Source organism: Trichechus manatus, unplaced genomic scaffold, assembly GCF_000243295.1.
Source record: "Trichechus manatus latirostris isolate Lorelei unplaced genomic scaffold, TriManLat1.0 scaffold00277, whole genome shotgun sequence".
Taxonomy (NCBI): domain Eukaryota; kingdom Metazoa; phylum Chordata; class Mammalia; order Sirenia; family Trichechidae; genus Trichechus; species Trichechus manatus.
Window position 1 is genome coordinate 77,259 of NW_004444213.1, and position 15,710 is coordinate 92,968.

At 48.4% G+C, this 15,710-nt stretch overlaps 1 protein-coding gene across 1 annotated transcript in view; it reads right to left on the bottom strand.

Annotated features, from left to right (window-relative positions):
• Positions 1 to 15,710, bottom strand: part of LOC101354053 (arf-GAP with GTPase, ANK repeat and PH domain-containing protein 1) — a gene marked incomplete at its 3' end in the record, with an annotated part of 110,129 nt that overhangs the window by 55,473 nt on the left and 38,946 nt on the right. Inside the window, exons 5-7 of the mRNA XM_023725016.1 lie at positions 14,067 to 14,152; positions 9,675 to 9,816; positions 6,686 to 6,820 (exon numbers count right to left, since the gene is read on the bottom strand). Of these exons, the coding sequence (XP_023580784.1) occupies positions 6,686 to 6,820; positions 9,675 to 9,816; positions 14,067 to 14,152 (363 nt within the window). The remainder of the gene's footprint in view (positions 1 to 6,685; positions 6,821 to 9,674; positions 9,817 to 14,066; positions 14,153 to 15,710) is intronic.

Here is a 15,710-nt window from a genome sequence, read left to right on the forward strand (position 1 = left end):
TTTATGTGACTTGATATTGACTGTTGTCTCCGAGCCATCAATAATTTATTATAATTTTATTTTGTGTTTGCTTAGTGAGACCTAGCTTCTTATTTTGTTTTGAGATGCCCAAATAGACTGCTCGTGTGCACTAGTTTGACTTTTGACACCTTTTGATCTCTAATGTCCTGTCACCAGGTAGTTAGTTCTGTAACTAAGTATGTGCACACAGAAGACCATTAAATTTTCCTATATGGGATCAGCTTAGCTGTTCAGGCAGTCGGTCACCAAGTGTGTGATGCAGGCTCTCACCTGCAGTCCTAGAGAGGCATCGGTGATTGGTGCAGGCACTGGACTCTGTCTGTGGTAGGGGATCACACACTGAGCCAGGCAGGAGGCTGACAGCTGCCCCTGAGAGTCTGAAAGGAAAGCGTGTCCCTATTCTCTAGGGTGAGTAGGTAGGTGAGTTTTGCAGCCAGGCTACGAGCACCCCACTCTGTTGGCTGTAAAGACTCGAGGGCACCACTTTTTCTTGAACTCCTGTAGCAGGTGACTAGGCACTTTAGGAGCTACCACCAGTCCTCAACACCCTGCTGCAGATCGATAGAAGTGCCTACTTAAGGGGCAGGGCTGTTTCGAGGGTCACAAATGTGCCCGTTCACAACTGAAGCAGTTGAAGTTAAACTTCAGATGTTTGCCCAGTTGTACTGTGGCAGTGAGGGCTAACACTGTTTGAGATGGGTCCCCACAAGTCTATACAGGGGTGTAGTGTAAGGCACTCAGAGTCTGCAGACCCGATTCTGTGGCCAGCAAAGGAGTTGTGCCGACCCTGTGATCCTGGCCGAGGGGAGCCAGCAGCTTATTTGTTCCCTCTTCCAGGCCAGGAGAATGGGTCTGGATGGTGCCTTTTGGGATCTACTTCTGGCCCAGCAGACTCCCGGTGCAGAGTGTGGAGGGAGGATGTACAAGGGAGAGAGGTTTTTCCCAAATCGGCTTTCTTTGTTTTTTCTCAATTGCCGCGAAAGGGTACACACATGTACTTATCCTAGCCTCTTGGGAGCTGCTCTTCACTGGTTCGGAGTGTCCAAGCAGAATCTCTGCTGCCGGGTCTCTCTCGATGTGGAAACTGCTTCCCGAGAGCACGCACAGCACCGCTGTTTGCCTGCTTCACCGCGGACAGGCGTGGCTGTGGCTCTGCAGTTTCGCCTCCATGGCTCTAGCCCTCCTCACCTCTTCCAAACAGTCTTCCTCTCCCGTATGACTCAGATGGATTTCTTAACCTTGCCTTGTTCAGGGATGCCAGATGTTCACATAGAATCAAATCACTTGTTTTTCCAGGTCTTTGTTGTAAGAGGGATATAGGAAGCATCTAACTACTCTGCCATGTTGACCATGCCCCTCTACTGTGTATATTCTCAACAACAAAAATAAAATATAAACAAGTGAGGTGTTCCGACTTAGCACATAACCTTGGGCAAATCATCTGACTTCTCTTAAGCTTTTAACATGGGGGTCATTCACAGAGTCCCAAGACTGAGCTATGCACAGAATGTGACAGACTGAGAGACACAGGGTGTGGGCATCAGGTGGAACGTGGCAGACATGTGGTCAACAGCCACCTCCATTCCATGCACCCCGCCTGCGGAGGCCCTCAGCTCCCCATCCCTGGGCTCTCCTGCAAACTCGGGCAACCCGATGGGGAACAACATCACGAGTCAGAGTGAGGGGCTCGGTCTAAGGAGAAACAGTGTGTACATTAATTCTCAAAATGAATCTTAAAGGACCTCTCTTGTGGTGGTCAGACCAAACTGTTCCACGAGCCACACAAACTCACCAGTGAGCAACAGAAAGAATGATTCCAGATTGCTAAGAAAGGGTAACAGAATTCATCCAAGCCCATGACACTTGTCCTCTACCACATTTAGACAGGAAGCAGATTTGCCCTGCTGTGTGATTATTCAATGTTTACCCCCCAAAACCAAAAAAACCAACCAGTTGTCGTTGAGCTGACTCTGACTCATGGCAACCTCATGTGCCTTAGAGGAGAACTGTGCTCCAGAGAATTTTCAATGGCTGTGAGCTTTAGAAAGTAGATGGCCTGGCCTTTCTTCCAAGGTGCCTCTGGGTGGACTAGAACCTCCAACCTTTCAGTTAGCAGCCACGTGCCTTAACCATTTGTACCACCCAGCACTCCTGACCCATCCTCCCTGCTGGATTTTAACTTCATGAAGGCAGGGACTTGACCAGTGCTTCCTTCACACCTCTATCTCCCAACAAGATAGGTGCCGTGCTCAGATATTCGTGGGGTGAATGAATGAATGAACCAGTCTATTCCCTGCTCCCGGATGCCCCTGGGGCTAACACAGAAGCCCCCTCCTGCATTACCACTTCCAAGAGCAGCTGGACAGCTACACAAAGGGAAGAAAAGTCAACAGATTTTATAATTTATCTTCTGTCTCAGGATACTAGCAAACCAAAAGCTAAGGAAGAAAAGAATGAAGCCCTGGTCTCTTACAAATTAAATCATGGTAGCCAGCTAACAAAGAAGCCCTGGTGGCACAGTGGTCAAGCACTCAGCTGCTAACCGAAAGGTCGACAGTTTGAACCCACCAGCCGCTCCTCAGGAGAAAAGGCCAGGTGATCTGCTCCCATAAAGATTACAGCCTAGGAAGCTCTGTGGGGCAGTTCTACTCTGTCTTATAGGGCCGCCATGAGTCGGAATCACTGGTTGGCAATGGATTGGATTGGGTAGCCAGATGACTAGCAAGGGAAGGGAACGTTGGTCTAGAATAACACATTTGGTTCATTTTCTTCTTTTGTTTACAAGCTGAATATAACGTAGAAATTATATGCCTTTTCTTTTTTTTCTCTTTCTCCACTGTAAAGATTTTTTTTATGAAAAGGAAAAAAAGTAGACCCTAGGGCAGAAAGGAAGACAGGAAGTCAAAAAGAGGACTCTAGATAAACTGAATGCGTGAGTTGGCAGAGTTGGCCACACCCTTCACTGGGGCTCCCGAGTATGTGCACAGGGCCAGGGCACCCCACATGGCCAAGGGGCCAGAACCACTTCCGTTTTAGTGCCAGGTGGTGGCTCAGTATAGTGGTTAGGGTTCCAGGCTCCAGGGTCCCAAGGCTCTGTGTGCTCTGGTGAAGTTATCACTTTCCTGCGCCTCAGTTCCTTTAACTATAAAACTTACAAGAAGCCCTGGTGCTGCAGTGGTTAAGCATTCAGCTGTTAACAGAAAGGTCAGTGGTTCAAACCCACCGCCACTATGCATGAGAAAGACCTGGCGATCTGCTCCCTTAAACATTACGGCCTGGGAAACCCTATGGGGCAGTTCTACTCTCTCCTATAGGGTCACTATGAGTCAGAATCGACTTGACGGCACCCAACAACTACAACAATATAAACCTTACAAACCTTTTTTTTTTCTTTTGAGGATTAAGATGGACTATTGTTGTGGGTGACTGATTGCTAAGTATCCAGAACAGTTCCTACTCAGTCAGCAACTACTTTTATCATGAACAATTAAATCAATTATTGATCAAATGATCATTAATTAAATTATTAAAATAACTGCAGTAACAATTTAATAAAAATATTACTTGTAATATAACATATATTCTATATCACATACCTGCCATATAAAAATATGAAAAATAACCTCTTTATCTTAACACTCGTCTCCATATAAATAAAAGTAACTTAAAGACAAAATCACAAGGGTCACAGAAGCAGTAGTGTTAGGAATGTTATCTCCTTTTCAGTTCTCTGCATGATCCAAATATTTAAGAGAAATGTATTAGTTCTAAAACGAAAAAAAACATATTTATTGAAAAACTCCCAAGCCTGTGAAATTCCATGCTCAGATTCCAATGCGCCTCATTAATCAAATCCTCGTTTTGGGAGGTACCACATGAATTGTCAACAGCAACGGAAATACGATTCGTATTTTGATTTTTAATATTTTCTATTGCAAAATATTTTACATATTTTAATATTTAAAAATAACGGCATTTGGAAATATCACCCCTTAGTCTCTGCTTTGCCTTCTTCCTCAAAGAGCTCGCCTTGCCAGCTAGCCAACTTGAAGAGGATTCTGAATGCTTCCAGCAACAGGCGCGCTGCACTGCCTGTCCCCTGCACCTCCCCCGTGCACCCGTCCCCATTCACCTGTCCCCTGTACCTCCCCTGTGCACTTGCCCATTCACCTGTCCCCTGCACCTCCCCTGTGCACTTGCCCATTCACCTGTCCATACCTCCCACACTGCTCCTACCACACTGCACCTCCCACATGCACCTGTTCCCATGACACCTGCCCACACACACCTCCCACACCGCACCTCCACGCATACCTGTCCACAGCACCTTCCACAGCCTGGGTGCTCCCCCACAGATGAACAAGAATTATTAGGAAAGTGCCCAAATCTCGCCCCGCGCTGCCAGTATTTATTAATTTAGAAGATTATTCTTCATGAGTTCATGTTTATGGAAATTCGTGTTTGCCAACCACAATAAATGTAAAAGCAAAGCAATCATTGTGGAGCTTAAACTCATCCACACATCTAAGCTCTGGCCATCCACATCTGGGTCGGCAGACTTTCTATAAAGGGCCGCAGAGTAAACGGTTTAGGCTTAGGGGCCATGAAGTGTCTGTGCTCAACTACTCAGCTATGCCCTTACAGCTCGAAAGCAGCCTGTCACAGACAGCTGGAGCCTGGAAGCAGAAGGGCAAGGCTGTGTTCCCAGGAAAGTCTATTTCCAACAACAGACAGCTGGCCGGATTGGCCCATGGGCCATAGTTTGGGGATCTTCATCTACAATGCTTCATCCTCACTTTGTCAGGTTTTGGGCTTATTCAATGGTAAACAGTAGCCTTGCCCTGCTAGAACCCATCTTTCTGGAAAACTCCAAATGCTTCTGTGGATAACCCTTCTTCATAATCTCACTAACATTTACACAATGACAAAGACTGGCACCACACATGGCTGCCACAGGTTTACAGTAAGAGACTGGAACCCACACCACCTGGCACGAGGAGGCCCACAACAGCTGTAAGGTGAAGGACGGGGACGCAGAACCCCAGGGAACTGTCCTGCTTCTCCATGGGATCCTGAGCTTCTCAGGAATCAGCACTGGAAAAGGTCACAGTAGACATGAGATATAAAAGACTACCCACCACCACCCCCCACTGCTGTCGCATCGACTCCAATGCACAGCACCCCATGTGTGTCAGAGTACAAGTGTGTTCCACAGGGTTTGCAATGGCTGATTTTGGGGGAAGTGGATCGCCAGGCCTTTCTTCCAAGGCACCCCTGGGCAGACTCAAACTGCCAAACTTCCGGTTAGTGGCCGAGTTCTTAATTATTTGCGCCACCCAGAGGCACCAATAGGATAAATGTGCTGGAAAATGGGAAAAAGGCTGATGAGTATCTGCAAGGTAGGTAAAAGAGACAGCAAACTTAGAAAAGCAACGGCTGTTTAGGAAAATGGAAAAAAATGCAAAAATTTGAAAACTGATGCAATCTTAGAAATTTAATAAAATGGCGAAAGTGCAGAACTGCTACAATTCTGTCTGAAACTAATTTGGATACTTAAAAGAAAATTATATACTGCCCGTTTTGGTGACATATCAAAAGCGGTAGATGGCTAATCCCAGGTTTATTACATTTACTGGTATTAACTATTTTTAATCAGTCAGTGCACAGCGAGGCCATCTTTGAAGAGCCCAAGCCTGGCTGCCCCACTCTGCTCCTCCGCGGCCCCGCCCCGGCTCCCCCGAGGCCCCACCCCGGCTCCCCACCCACCCACCAAGGCCCCCGTGCACCGCCCACCTCCCAGAGGAGGCTGCAGAGAAAGCCAGAGCAGAAGGTGTGGAGGAGGCTTTAAACCCGGGGAGGGAGGTCCAGAATTCTCTCTCAAACGCCAGCAGAGTTAGGGCCCTCTGCCTGGAGCATCCTTCTCCCAAGTCTCCAGGTCTAAGGGAGCCGCGTTGCCCCAGACCTCCAGGATGCCCAGGCTAGGGGCCACCCTGCCGTACACAAAGGCCCAGCATCCTCATCCGCCCATCTCCCAACGCTGTCATCTGGGATTGCACTTCTTCACATGAGCGGACCTCCCCCACACACGTGTCCATGTGCCCCTGTCCCCCGTGCCCTACATCCTCCGGAGGGTCTCCATCTGACCTCTGGCTGCCCCCGACGTGGGTGTTCAGTAATGAATGCCATAACCTGGGAACAATCTCCAAGTGCTGGCCAGGCTCTCTTCCAACCGTGACTTTTTTTTGGTCTAAACTTGACGGTCTCCCCTTTCAGTTTATTCTCCTCAAACTCACACATTAAGTATTTAAACCATTTTTTTTAAGAGATGGGCTGGACTTGAGAATGAGTAATTCCAGCATGTAAGTTTGATAGAGAAGGTGCATAAATGACAGCTCAGGGAATCTTTCATCCTCTACACAAAGAGGTCGTAGGATGTGACACACAAAATCCATTATGGGATCACGGTAAACATTTCCTTGTCCCTGAAAACTGTAAGCACCCAGAACCCTCTAGAATGTGGCACTCAGATTCAACACGAATGTCCGCACACAGAATGATGCATTTCTGTCCTCCCCATAGACAAAGATGGCTGGATGAGAATGACCTTCGGAGAGAATGGGTTCCTCGAAGCCCTCACAACACCTTCACACGAACAGACGCTTACCGTCCTGGAAGACCCTCTCCACGTTCAGCCCGTACGTGGCACACGTCTCGTAGTAGGTGCACCTCTTCAGATCATTGGAGAGTTTCCGCGCCCTGGTGTCGTCGATGACCCGCGGGTTCATGGAGCTTATCGCGTCTGAAACGCACAGACAACAAGGAACAGCGTGGTGATAACAAGCCACTCCCAGGACTTCCCTCCACTTAAGACCCCCGGGTGCTCAAACCTGTGCCTTACTCGGAAGTGATGTGGTTCTTTGAAGAACCTGGAGTTTTAAAAATACAGTTCATCCCCCAAATAACAGTCTCAGACACCAGAACAGTCATTCATTAGTAGAAATCTGTTTTAGAGGAGAACTTCTAAAACAAATAAAAGAATGTCTAAAGAGACTGGAAAGAAGCGGTTAAACGGATCCAGCGGAAAGTGCTTTAGAAAGGAAATGAAGGGGTGAAAAAAACACAACAAACGCAGCCACTAATTGCAGTTTCTGCAAAGCACAAAGCGCCCTGCTAAATGTGTTCTGTATGTTAGCTACATTCTTCCAGCTGTGGCCACCCATCCATCGATTCATCCAATAAATGTCTACTGAGCCCTTATCAGGTGTCTGGTCCTGTTCCAGATGCTTATCTGAAATCCATCTCTTCCACTTCAAGGCAGCTTTATGCAGAATCTGTTTTAGAAGTTACTCACTATAAAACATTATTTATGAGAATTTTCAAGACTTCGGTCAAATGGACCATCTTTATATACTCAACTACAGAGTCTGTCATACTACGGTGGCTTGTGTGATGCTGGAAGCTATGCCACTGGTTTCAAATACCAGCAGGGTCACCCCTGGTGGACAGGTTTCAGCAGAGTGTCCAGATTAAGACAGACTAGGAAGAAAAGCCTGGTAATCTACTTCCGCAAATTAGCCAATGAGAATCTCATGGATCACAACAGAACAGGTCCAACTTTGGATAAAGCAACTCAGGACCAATTTCTGGAAGAAGACATCATCTCTGGTGAAGTCAAGGGCAGAGAGGGTGAGGGAGACCTTTGGTGAGATGAATGGCACAGTGGCCGCGATGACAGACTTGAACATGCCAGCGGTCTTGAAGATGACGCAGGAGCTGGCAACATTGTGTTCTGAGGTGCCGGGAGTCACCAAGAGCTGCAGGTGACTCGCGGCCGCTAACAACAATGTAACAAGAACCACAGACATTTTACTGGAGTCTTTACTTCGTGTAAACCACTAGAGGGTGCTTTAAGCATGAAGAACCTCTCCTGTAACCAGTTTTAGGCTAAATGTATCTCTCTCAACCTGAAGGGTTTCAGTTACAAATGACCCTATGAATTACATACGCTAAAAAGAAAACAAGGGGTGAGGGGTGTCCATGTTCTCCATGAAAAGCCAGCTCTAACATTTTACACTGAGCTCTCTCAGAGAATGTTGTTATTCGGTGTCTTTATTTCTTTCAGGATACACACCCATTCCCAGATTCCCAGCTTGCCCACCCAGATTCCTGCCACAGCATCTGATTACTTTTGCCAGAGTTCTCTCTTACTTATACTCTAGGCTGCTGTTGATGCTGTCAGTTCTGACTCATGGCGACCCGAGGTGTGCAGAAGTAGAACTGTTCCATAGGGTTTTCAAGGCTGTGACCTTTCAGAAGCAGATCGCCAGGCCTTACTTCCACAGCGCCTCTGGGTGGGTTCAAACTGCCAGCCTGCTGGTTAGTAGTCCAGTGCTTAACCATTTACACCACCCAGGGACTTCTATACTGTCAGTAGTGAAATGTATGTGGTTAACCATTCCTGCTTGCTCCACGGAGGTGATTTCTTATTTGGAAAAGTCTTACATCAGGGTATCCCACATGTGCTAATTCTAAAAAGAATTAGCAAAAACAGTTTGTTGACAAAAACGTGTGGGAATAATCTAATTTTCCTTGAAATTACTATTTCTTAAGTTATCCATATTTCTGACAAAGCAGTTTTAATGCCAATCTTCATCTTATTTTTTAAAAATTTTATGTGACAACTTAACTGGACCCGAAAGCTAAATGCCACTACGACAATGGACTTGTGATCAAGAACAAGGACACTGTGTCCGATTCCATGTGAAGGTCACTCCACTAAGAGGCCAAGTCTTAAGTGACCTTGAAGAAAGCAAGAAACATGGCTGGAGGAACAGCCGGGTTAGAAGTAAGACGCTGGCCATCAGACACTGAAAACAGAGGAGATCCATCAAAACTCTGCTAAGCCAAAACCCAAAGCCTCTGCCACTGGGCCGATTCCAGCTCCTACCGACCCTACAGGACAGTGCAGAACTTCCCCATAGGGTTTCCAAGGCTGTAATCTTTACAGAAGCAGACTGCCACATCTTTCTCCTGAGGAATGGCTGGCGGGTTGGAACTGCCGACCTTTCAGTTAGCAGTCACACGCTTAATGACACCCCACCCCACCAGTAATCAGTATTTTAAAGATGTGTCGAATGAGCTTTTAGACGGCTTATAAATTGTTTTTCTACAACAGAGAGAATTAGGATCTCCTAATGTAGAAAAAGGAGCCCTGGTGGCGCAGTGGTTAAGAATTTGGCTGCTAACCAAAAGGTCGGCAGTTTGAATCCACCAGCGACTCCTTGGAAACGCTATGGGGCAGTTCTACTCTGTCCTACAGGGTCGGTATGAGTCGGAATTGACTCAAGGGCAACAGGTTTTGTTTCTGGGTTTAACACACACACACAGAGTGAGTGAGTGTGTGAGTGTGTGTATGTTTTATTTTGTGAGTGTTGACTGCGTGGTTGGTTTCTCCATAGAATCAAATCAGAAAACGTGACAGTTAATTTCAGTTTCATGGGTTCTCACTGTAAAATGTGAGCCTTCAGCAGATATTATTTCTTCCTTAAACCGTTTTCAAATTCCTCTATATCCATGTCCTATAGCCCACGAATCCAGTTCACGCTCGGCTGCTGGAATCTAAAAAGAAACCCCAGGGGCGTGACGTCACTCACCCTGGGTTCCCACTAGGACCAGAGGAACCTCACTCGTGTTCCGGTAGTTGGCCATCCGACTGTAGTAGTGGTAAACAGTCTGGAAACTTATTTCATCCTCCAAGCTGAAGACAAATATAACCGCATCCACCCACATGGCAAACTAGGGGAGAAAGAAGGGGGCGGGGAGAGAAGAAATGGGGTGAAGAAGAGAGACACTGTCGTTAACGGCTTGTGAGTCCTGGGCACAGGCGGTCAGGCTGGCCGTGAGCCCCGGACACCGTGCGTCAGCCACCTGCTGCTTGACTTCCTCTATAACGTGCTGTTATTGCGTCCTTAACGTCCTGACAACACCCTTCTCCTGAGCAACCCATGCCTCTGCGCTCCCTAGGAGTGGGACCCTCATCACTCCCCACCCAGGCCACCTGACTCCAGGTCACACAAACCATGCGTGCTTCCCATGGCCGCTGTGTTCCTTCCGGAATGTCCACCCTCTGACTCGGCCAACCCCAGCCTGCAGACCGAAGGCAGACGCCTCCTCCACGCCAGGGCCTTCCAGAAGGGGGAGGCAGTGAGGGCCACGCTGAGCTTGTGTCTTCCCACTCAATGCCCTCCGCTCCTCTGGCATGTTTCATTTGAAATGACCCAGACTTTGGCGTGCCTCTGGGAAGCCTTGCTGGCCCCTGGTGCTGAGATGGGCTTCCTCCTCTGGGGCCCCACAGCCTGCTCAGAAACCCCAACCGTCCTGACCCCCCACCCTGTGGCTAGCGGTCCACTCCTCCATCAGGAGAGCGCTTTGCATTGTGAATAACGTGCTTCATTTCAGGAATCCTTATGGTATCCCATGAGGAAATCTTACTTGTTTTTAGCTCATTACATCCATCCATCCACCCAACCACCCATCCATCCATCCGTCCATCCTTCCTTCCTTCCATCCATCCTTCCACCCATCGTCCATCCATCCTTCCACCCATCGTCCATCCATCCATCCATCATCCATCCATCCACCAAACCCACAACTACCTGACTCGTCATTTTATTCTTGCTTTATCTGCTTTCCTATTAACTACAACAAATCCTTCCTCTTGTCAATAACCATATTGTGAGGCGTATATTGTCTCATTTAAAACATAAACCAAACCACAAACCTGCTGCTGTCCAGTTCCTTCCAACTCACAGCGACCCCATGTGTTACAGAGTAGAACTGCACAACATCATAGGGTTTTCTTGGCTATAATCTTTAAGGAAGCAGTCACCAGGCCTTTCCTTCTGCGGTACTGCTGGGTGAGTTCAAACTATCAACTTACTTTTAGGTTAGCAGTCAAGTGCAAACCATCTGCCCCAACCAAGGTCCCTCAGTGCTGCTAACCACCTTGTAACCAAAAGGCTGAAGGTTCAAGTCCACCCAGAGGTGCCAAAGAAGAAAATCCTGGCTATCTACTTCTGAAAAAAAAAAAAAAAAGTTGGCCGTTGAAAACCCTATGGAGCACAGTTCTACTCTGACGCACATGGGTCACCACGAGTCAGAGTCAACTTGATGGCAGATTTTTCTCCCTGTCTTTTAAGGGTATATTTTGAGTACCCTACCACCTAGCAGGTAATTGCTGTTGCTGGCTGCCATCAAGTCAATTCCAACTCACGGCGACCCCATGTGTGCAGAGTAGACCTGCTCCATAGGGTTTTCAAGGCTGTGACCTTTCGGAAGCAGATCGCCAGGCGTTTCTTCAGAGATGTCTCTGGGTGGGTTCGAACCGCCAACCTTTCAGCTAGTAGTCGAACACTTAAGCATTCGTGGCATCCAGGTGAATATTTAATGACCAACCTGCAGGGTGGGGGGAAGGCCAGTTAATTGGCAGGGTTCTACACTGGCCTGAGATCACACAACCTGCCACAAGAAGCCTTGTCATGTCTTTTGTGACGTCACTACCTTGGACAGACTGCATTAAATGATCTGTAATACTGAAAAGAAAGGAACCTCAATGGCGCAATGGTTAAGTGCCTGGCTGCTAACAGAAAGGTCCGCAGTTCAAACCTACCAGCGGCTCCTCGGGAGAAAGGCCTGGCGATCGGTTCCTATAAACATTACAGCCAAGAAAACCCTACGGGGCAGTTCTCCTCTGTCACATGGAGTCACCAGAAGTCAGAATCAACTCCCCAGCACCCAACAACAGCAGCAACGGTGAAAAGAAAGATCGCGCTGGCATGTACCCAGAGGTGGTAGCTTGAAAAGACTTTTCTATCTTGAATGTTTAAGTCCGCTCTGTTTAATCTGGTATAAAATCCTGCCTGTAATTTTAAAAGGTTGTATCTTGATATCCCCAAAAGTAGAAGTCTTGAACTAAGAGTAAACTTCTAGCTAAGTAACACTTCCAGAGAAAGTAAGCATTAGAATAGGGACTAACCCCTAGGAAGCTGACTGAACCCCTTCTCATGATCAGACGCCAAGACAGAAACTTCTGGGGCCTGGTCCCGCCACCAGTCTGTGGGATCATGGCGGACCCCCAGGTGGGCCCCCCAGTCACATGCTGTTTTAGTTACCTAGTGCTGCTGTAGCAGAAATACCACAGCGGGTGCCTTTCGTGAACAGATATTTATTTTCTCAGTCGAGGAGGCCAGAAGCCTGAATTCAGGCTGGCTGTCGGGGAAGGCTCGCTCTCTGTCGCTCTGGGAGAAGATCCCCGTCTCAGCTTCCGTAGTCCCAGAGTTCCTGGGATCCTTGGCAATCTTCACGTGGCATCTACCCTCCCCCGTGCATGCTTGTTTGTCTCTGCGTCTAACCTGCTCTTCTCATATCTCAAGTCATTACGTTTAACACACATCTGTACTGGTCTTGCCTCATTCACATAACAAAGAAAACCCTATTCCCAAATGCGATCACATCCACAGGTACGTTGTTGCCGTGTGCCATTCAGTTGATTCTGACCCGTGGCGAATCTATAGGACAGGTCGACGGTACAAACCCACCCAGCGGCTCCACGGGAGGAAGCCTAGGCGATCTACTCCCATAAATATTACAGCCAAGAAAACCCTCTGGGGCAGTTCTACTCTGTCACACAGGGTCGCCAGGAGTCAGAACCGACCTGACAACACTCAACAGCAAGGACGACAAAAGACATATCACCCCTGATAGTGAAGAAAAGACCTTTCTCGGAGGGAAAACGCCACAGGAGACAGGATGCTGGGATTCCGTCTGCCGACGTGCGGGACTATGGGCAATACTTGGTAAGTAAAGCATCAAAAAAATTAAAAAATAAAACAGGCCATGCTGTTAGCAATCATGGGCCAGTGCTCTGCAGCCTTAACCCTCGCCAAGGTGGGTTTGCGGGAGGGGCTGTTTCTAATACAGACCCTCTTCATCACAATAAAAGCATGACCTAGGTAGCTGTCCTCACCGCTCCACCTTCTCAGTGTGGGGAAAGGTTCTGTGTCTCTGCCATTCCCAACCGCCCGCCTCTCTAGAAGTCGTCACTTCCTGGAGACTCAGCATTCCCTAAACTCAACAACCAAACTCACTGCCCTCGAGTTGACTCCGACTCATAGCGACCCTATAGGACAGAGCAGAACTGCCCCCTAGGGTTTCCAAGGAGCAGCTGGTGGATTCGAACTGCTGGCCTTTTGGTAAGTAGCCAAGCTCTTAACCACTGCGCCACTACAACTCCAGAAACCAAACCCATTGCCATGGAGTCGATTCTGACTCACAGCGACCCTATAGCACAGAGTAGAACTGTCCCATAGGGCTTCCAAGGAGCGGCTGGTGGATTCAAACTGCCAACCTTTAGGTTAGCAGCCGAGCTCTTAGCCACTGCCCCACCTGGGCTCCAAACCACCTACGGAAAGGGAAAAATAACACCACGGAAATTTCTGGGTGCCAATTCCACCGAGCTGACCAATCAATGCAGATTTTTCTTCTCTTTCTCTCTTAAAAACACAGAAGGTGAAAAATCAGCCGAACAGGCCAAACTTCCCTCTAGGGTTTAGACTAAAGGAACAACAGAACTGGTTTCTCAGCGATGAGAAGACCCTTCGTGGGACTTTTTTTTTTTTTTTTAAATATTGATTTACTGGGTTTCTATTATCACTTTCTTTGAGATCACTTGGCTAACTTCTAGACCCACTTGTTGAAACAGAACTTGACAGAGAAAACCAGTAACCAGGTGCTGTCAAGGAGACTCCAACTCATGGTGACCCCATCTGTGTGTAACTCAGAGTAGAACGGTGCTCCACAGGGTTTTCAATGGCTGACTTTTTGGAAGTGAATCGCCAGGCCTTTCTTCCAAGGCACCTCTGGGTGGACTCAAACCTCCAACCTTTCTGTTTGCAGCCGAGCACATTAACCATTTGCAGTGTTCAAGGATTCCTTACACAGAAACCAAAGGTAAAAAGCTGGTTACCAAGAATGCATGTATTACTCACCTGTGCCTCTGGGGGGCCCCCTTCATCTCTAATCAGTAGCAGATAGCTCTGTCCATCAACCACAATCTCCTTCTTGAACCTTCCACCTGCCACACACACAAAAAATCCGGTTACAGAAGAAAAACAGAGAGGGAAGAGAGCGAACAGACGTGGGCTTCGCTTGTGGAAAAATACACCCCAGGCTGTCACCCTGGAGGCAATTCTGAGTGTTTAGGAGTAGATTTCGGTTCTGTCTCCAGCAACCACCGAATTTAACACAACTACTAAATTCGGATTTAAATATTTGTCTTTAAGAACCCGTGTTCATTTTGAGTCAGAACACACAGCCTCCCATACAATACCAGGATCGCTTATGGCTAAGGAGAGTGGAATTTTAAGGCAGACTTTACACGTTAATTCAGGAATTCTCCCTCTTGGTACACAGTGTTAAGATACAGAGAACACCAAAATTGTCATTCTCTTGTTGGGTTCACAGAACCAAAACAAATTTGTCACGCTTCACTGGTGCCTGGTCTCCCATGTATTGATAAATTGAGGGGCTGAGAACCTGTATTCTCCTCAAGAGAAACCCAGTTCTTGAAAGGAAAACATAGAACATCATGAGGATGGTGCTTCCGGTTCACAGTTAGGGGAGGATGCTTCACTACTACACACACGTCAGACAGACTACTGGACGGCACCCCGTCAGGGGGACAGAGCGGAGCGGCTGGCTAGCGGGGGGGCGTTAGAGACAACGAGGGTTAGCAAGGGCACCATGGACCCCGGGGACAGTGCGGGCGGCGCCTGGGAAGATGAGGTCTGAAGGGCTGCCGAGACACCTGGCCACCCACAGCCCCAGCAGGGGGCCACACGGCCACCTGGCTCATCTCCAGCCGTGCCAGGCAGGCCCGTCAGGCCGGCTCTGGACGCCAGGAAGTATTCCCGCTTCTAGGTGACTCTGCCACCTCCAAAGGCAAACCACGTTCCGTGACACCGGGCCGAGTCTACGCTAGTTGACCCTCACAGGACCCCGCATTCCTGTGTCAGCGAAGACACACCAGGCCCAAGCTCTCACTCCGGGCGCCTCTGTGCTAAAGCTTCGCCGGGCCCAACTGACCCCAACTGGAGCCTGGAGAACGGCCCACGTCGGCAGAGCCGGCCCCCCAGCCCCACAGGCCCCCAGCCAGGCCGCTGCCAAGAACCACACGTGTTCCATTCTCCACCCCAGAAACCAGGACCCAGGCCGCCTCATCCCTGAGAAGAAAACGCTAGATACCCTCCCCAGCTTTCAGGCCTGTCCAGGCCTCCAGACTGGCTGCTATGAGCTGAGGCCAGGGGGCTGGCTGGGGAAACTAACCACCCCAGTCGACTCTTTCTGTGCACAAGTGTGCACGTGCACACACATTCACACTCATGCTCACATTCTCTTGGTCTCGCACAAACGTACATTCACTTACACACTTGCTTACACTCACATGCATTCACTTACACATAATTCACTTTCAGTCACGTTCACACACACACATTTGATTAGTTACACACATATTCACTTATACTCATGCACTCACACACAATTCACTGTCACACACACACTTGATGACACGTTCACTCACACTCACCCACACACACATTCACTCACACTCACACCAACAACCACTTCAACTC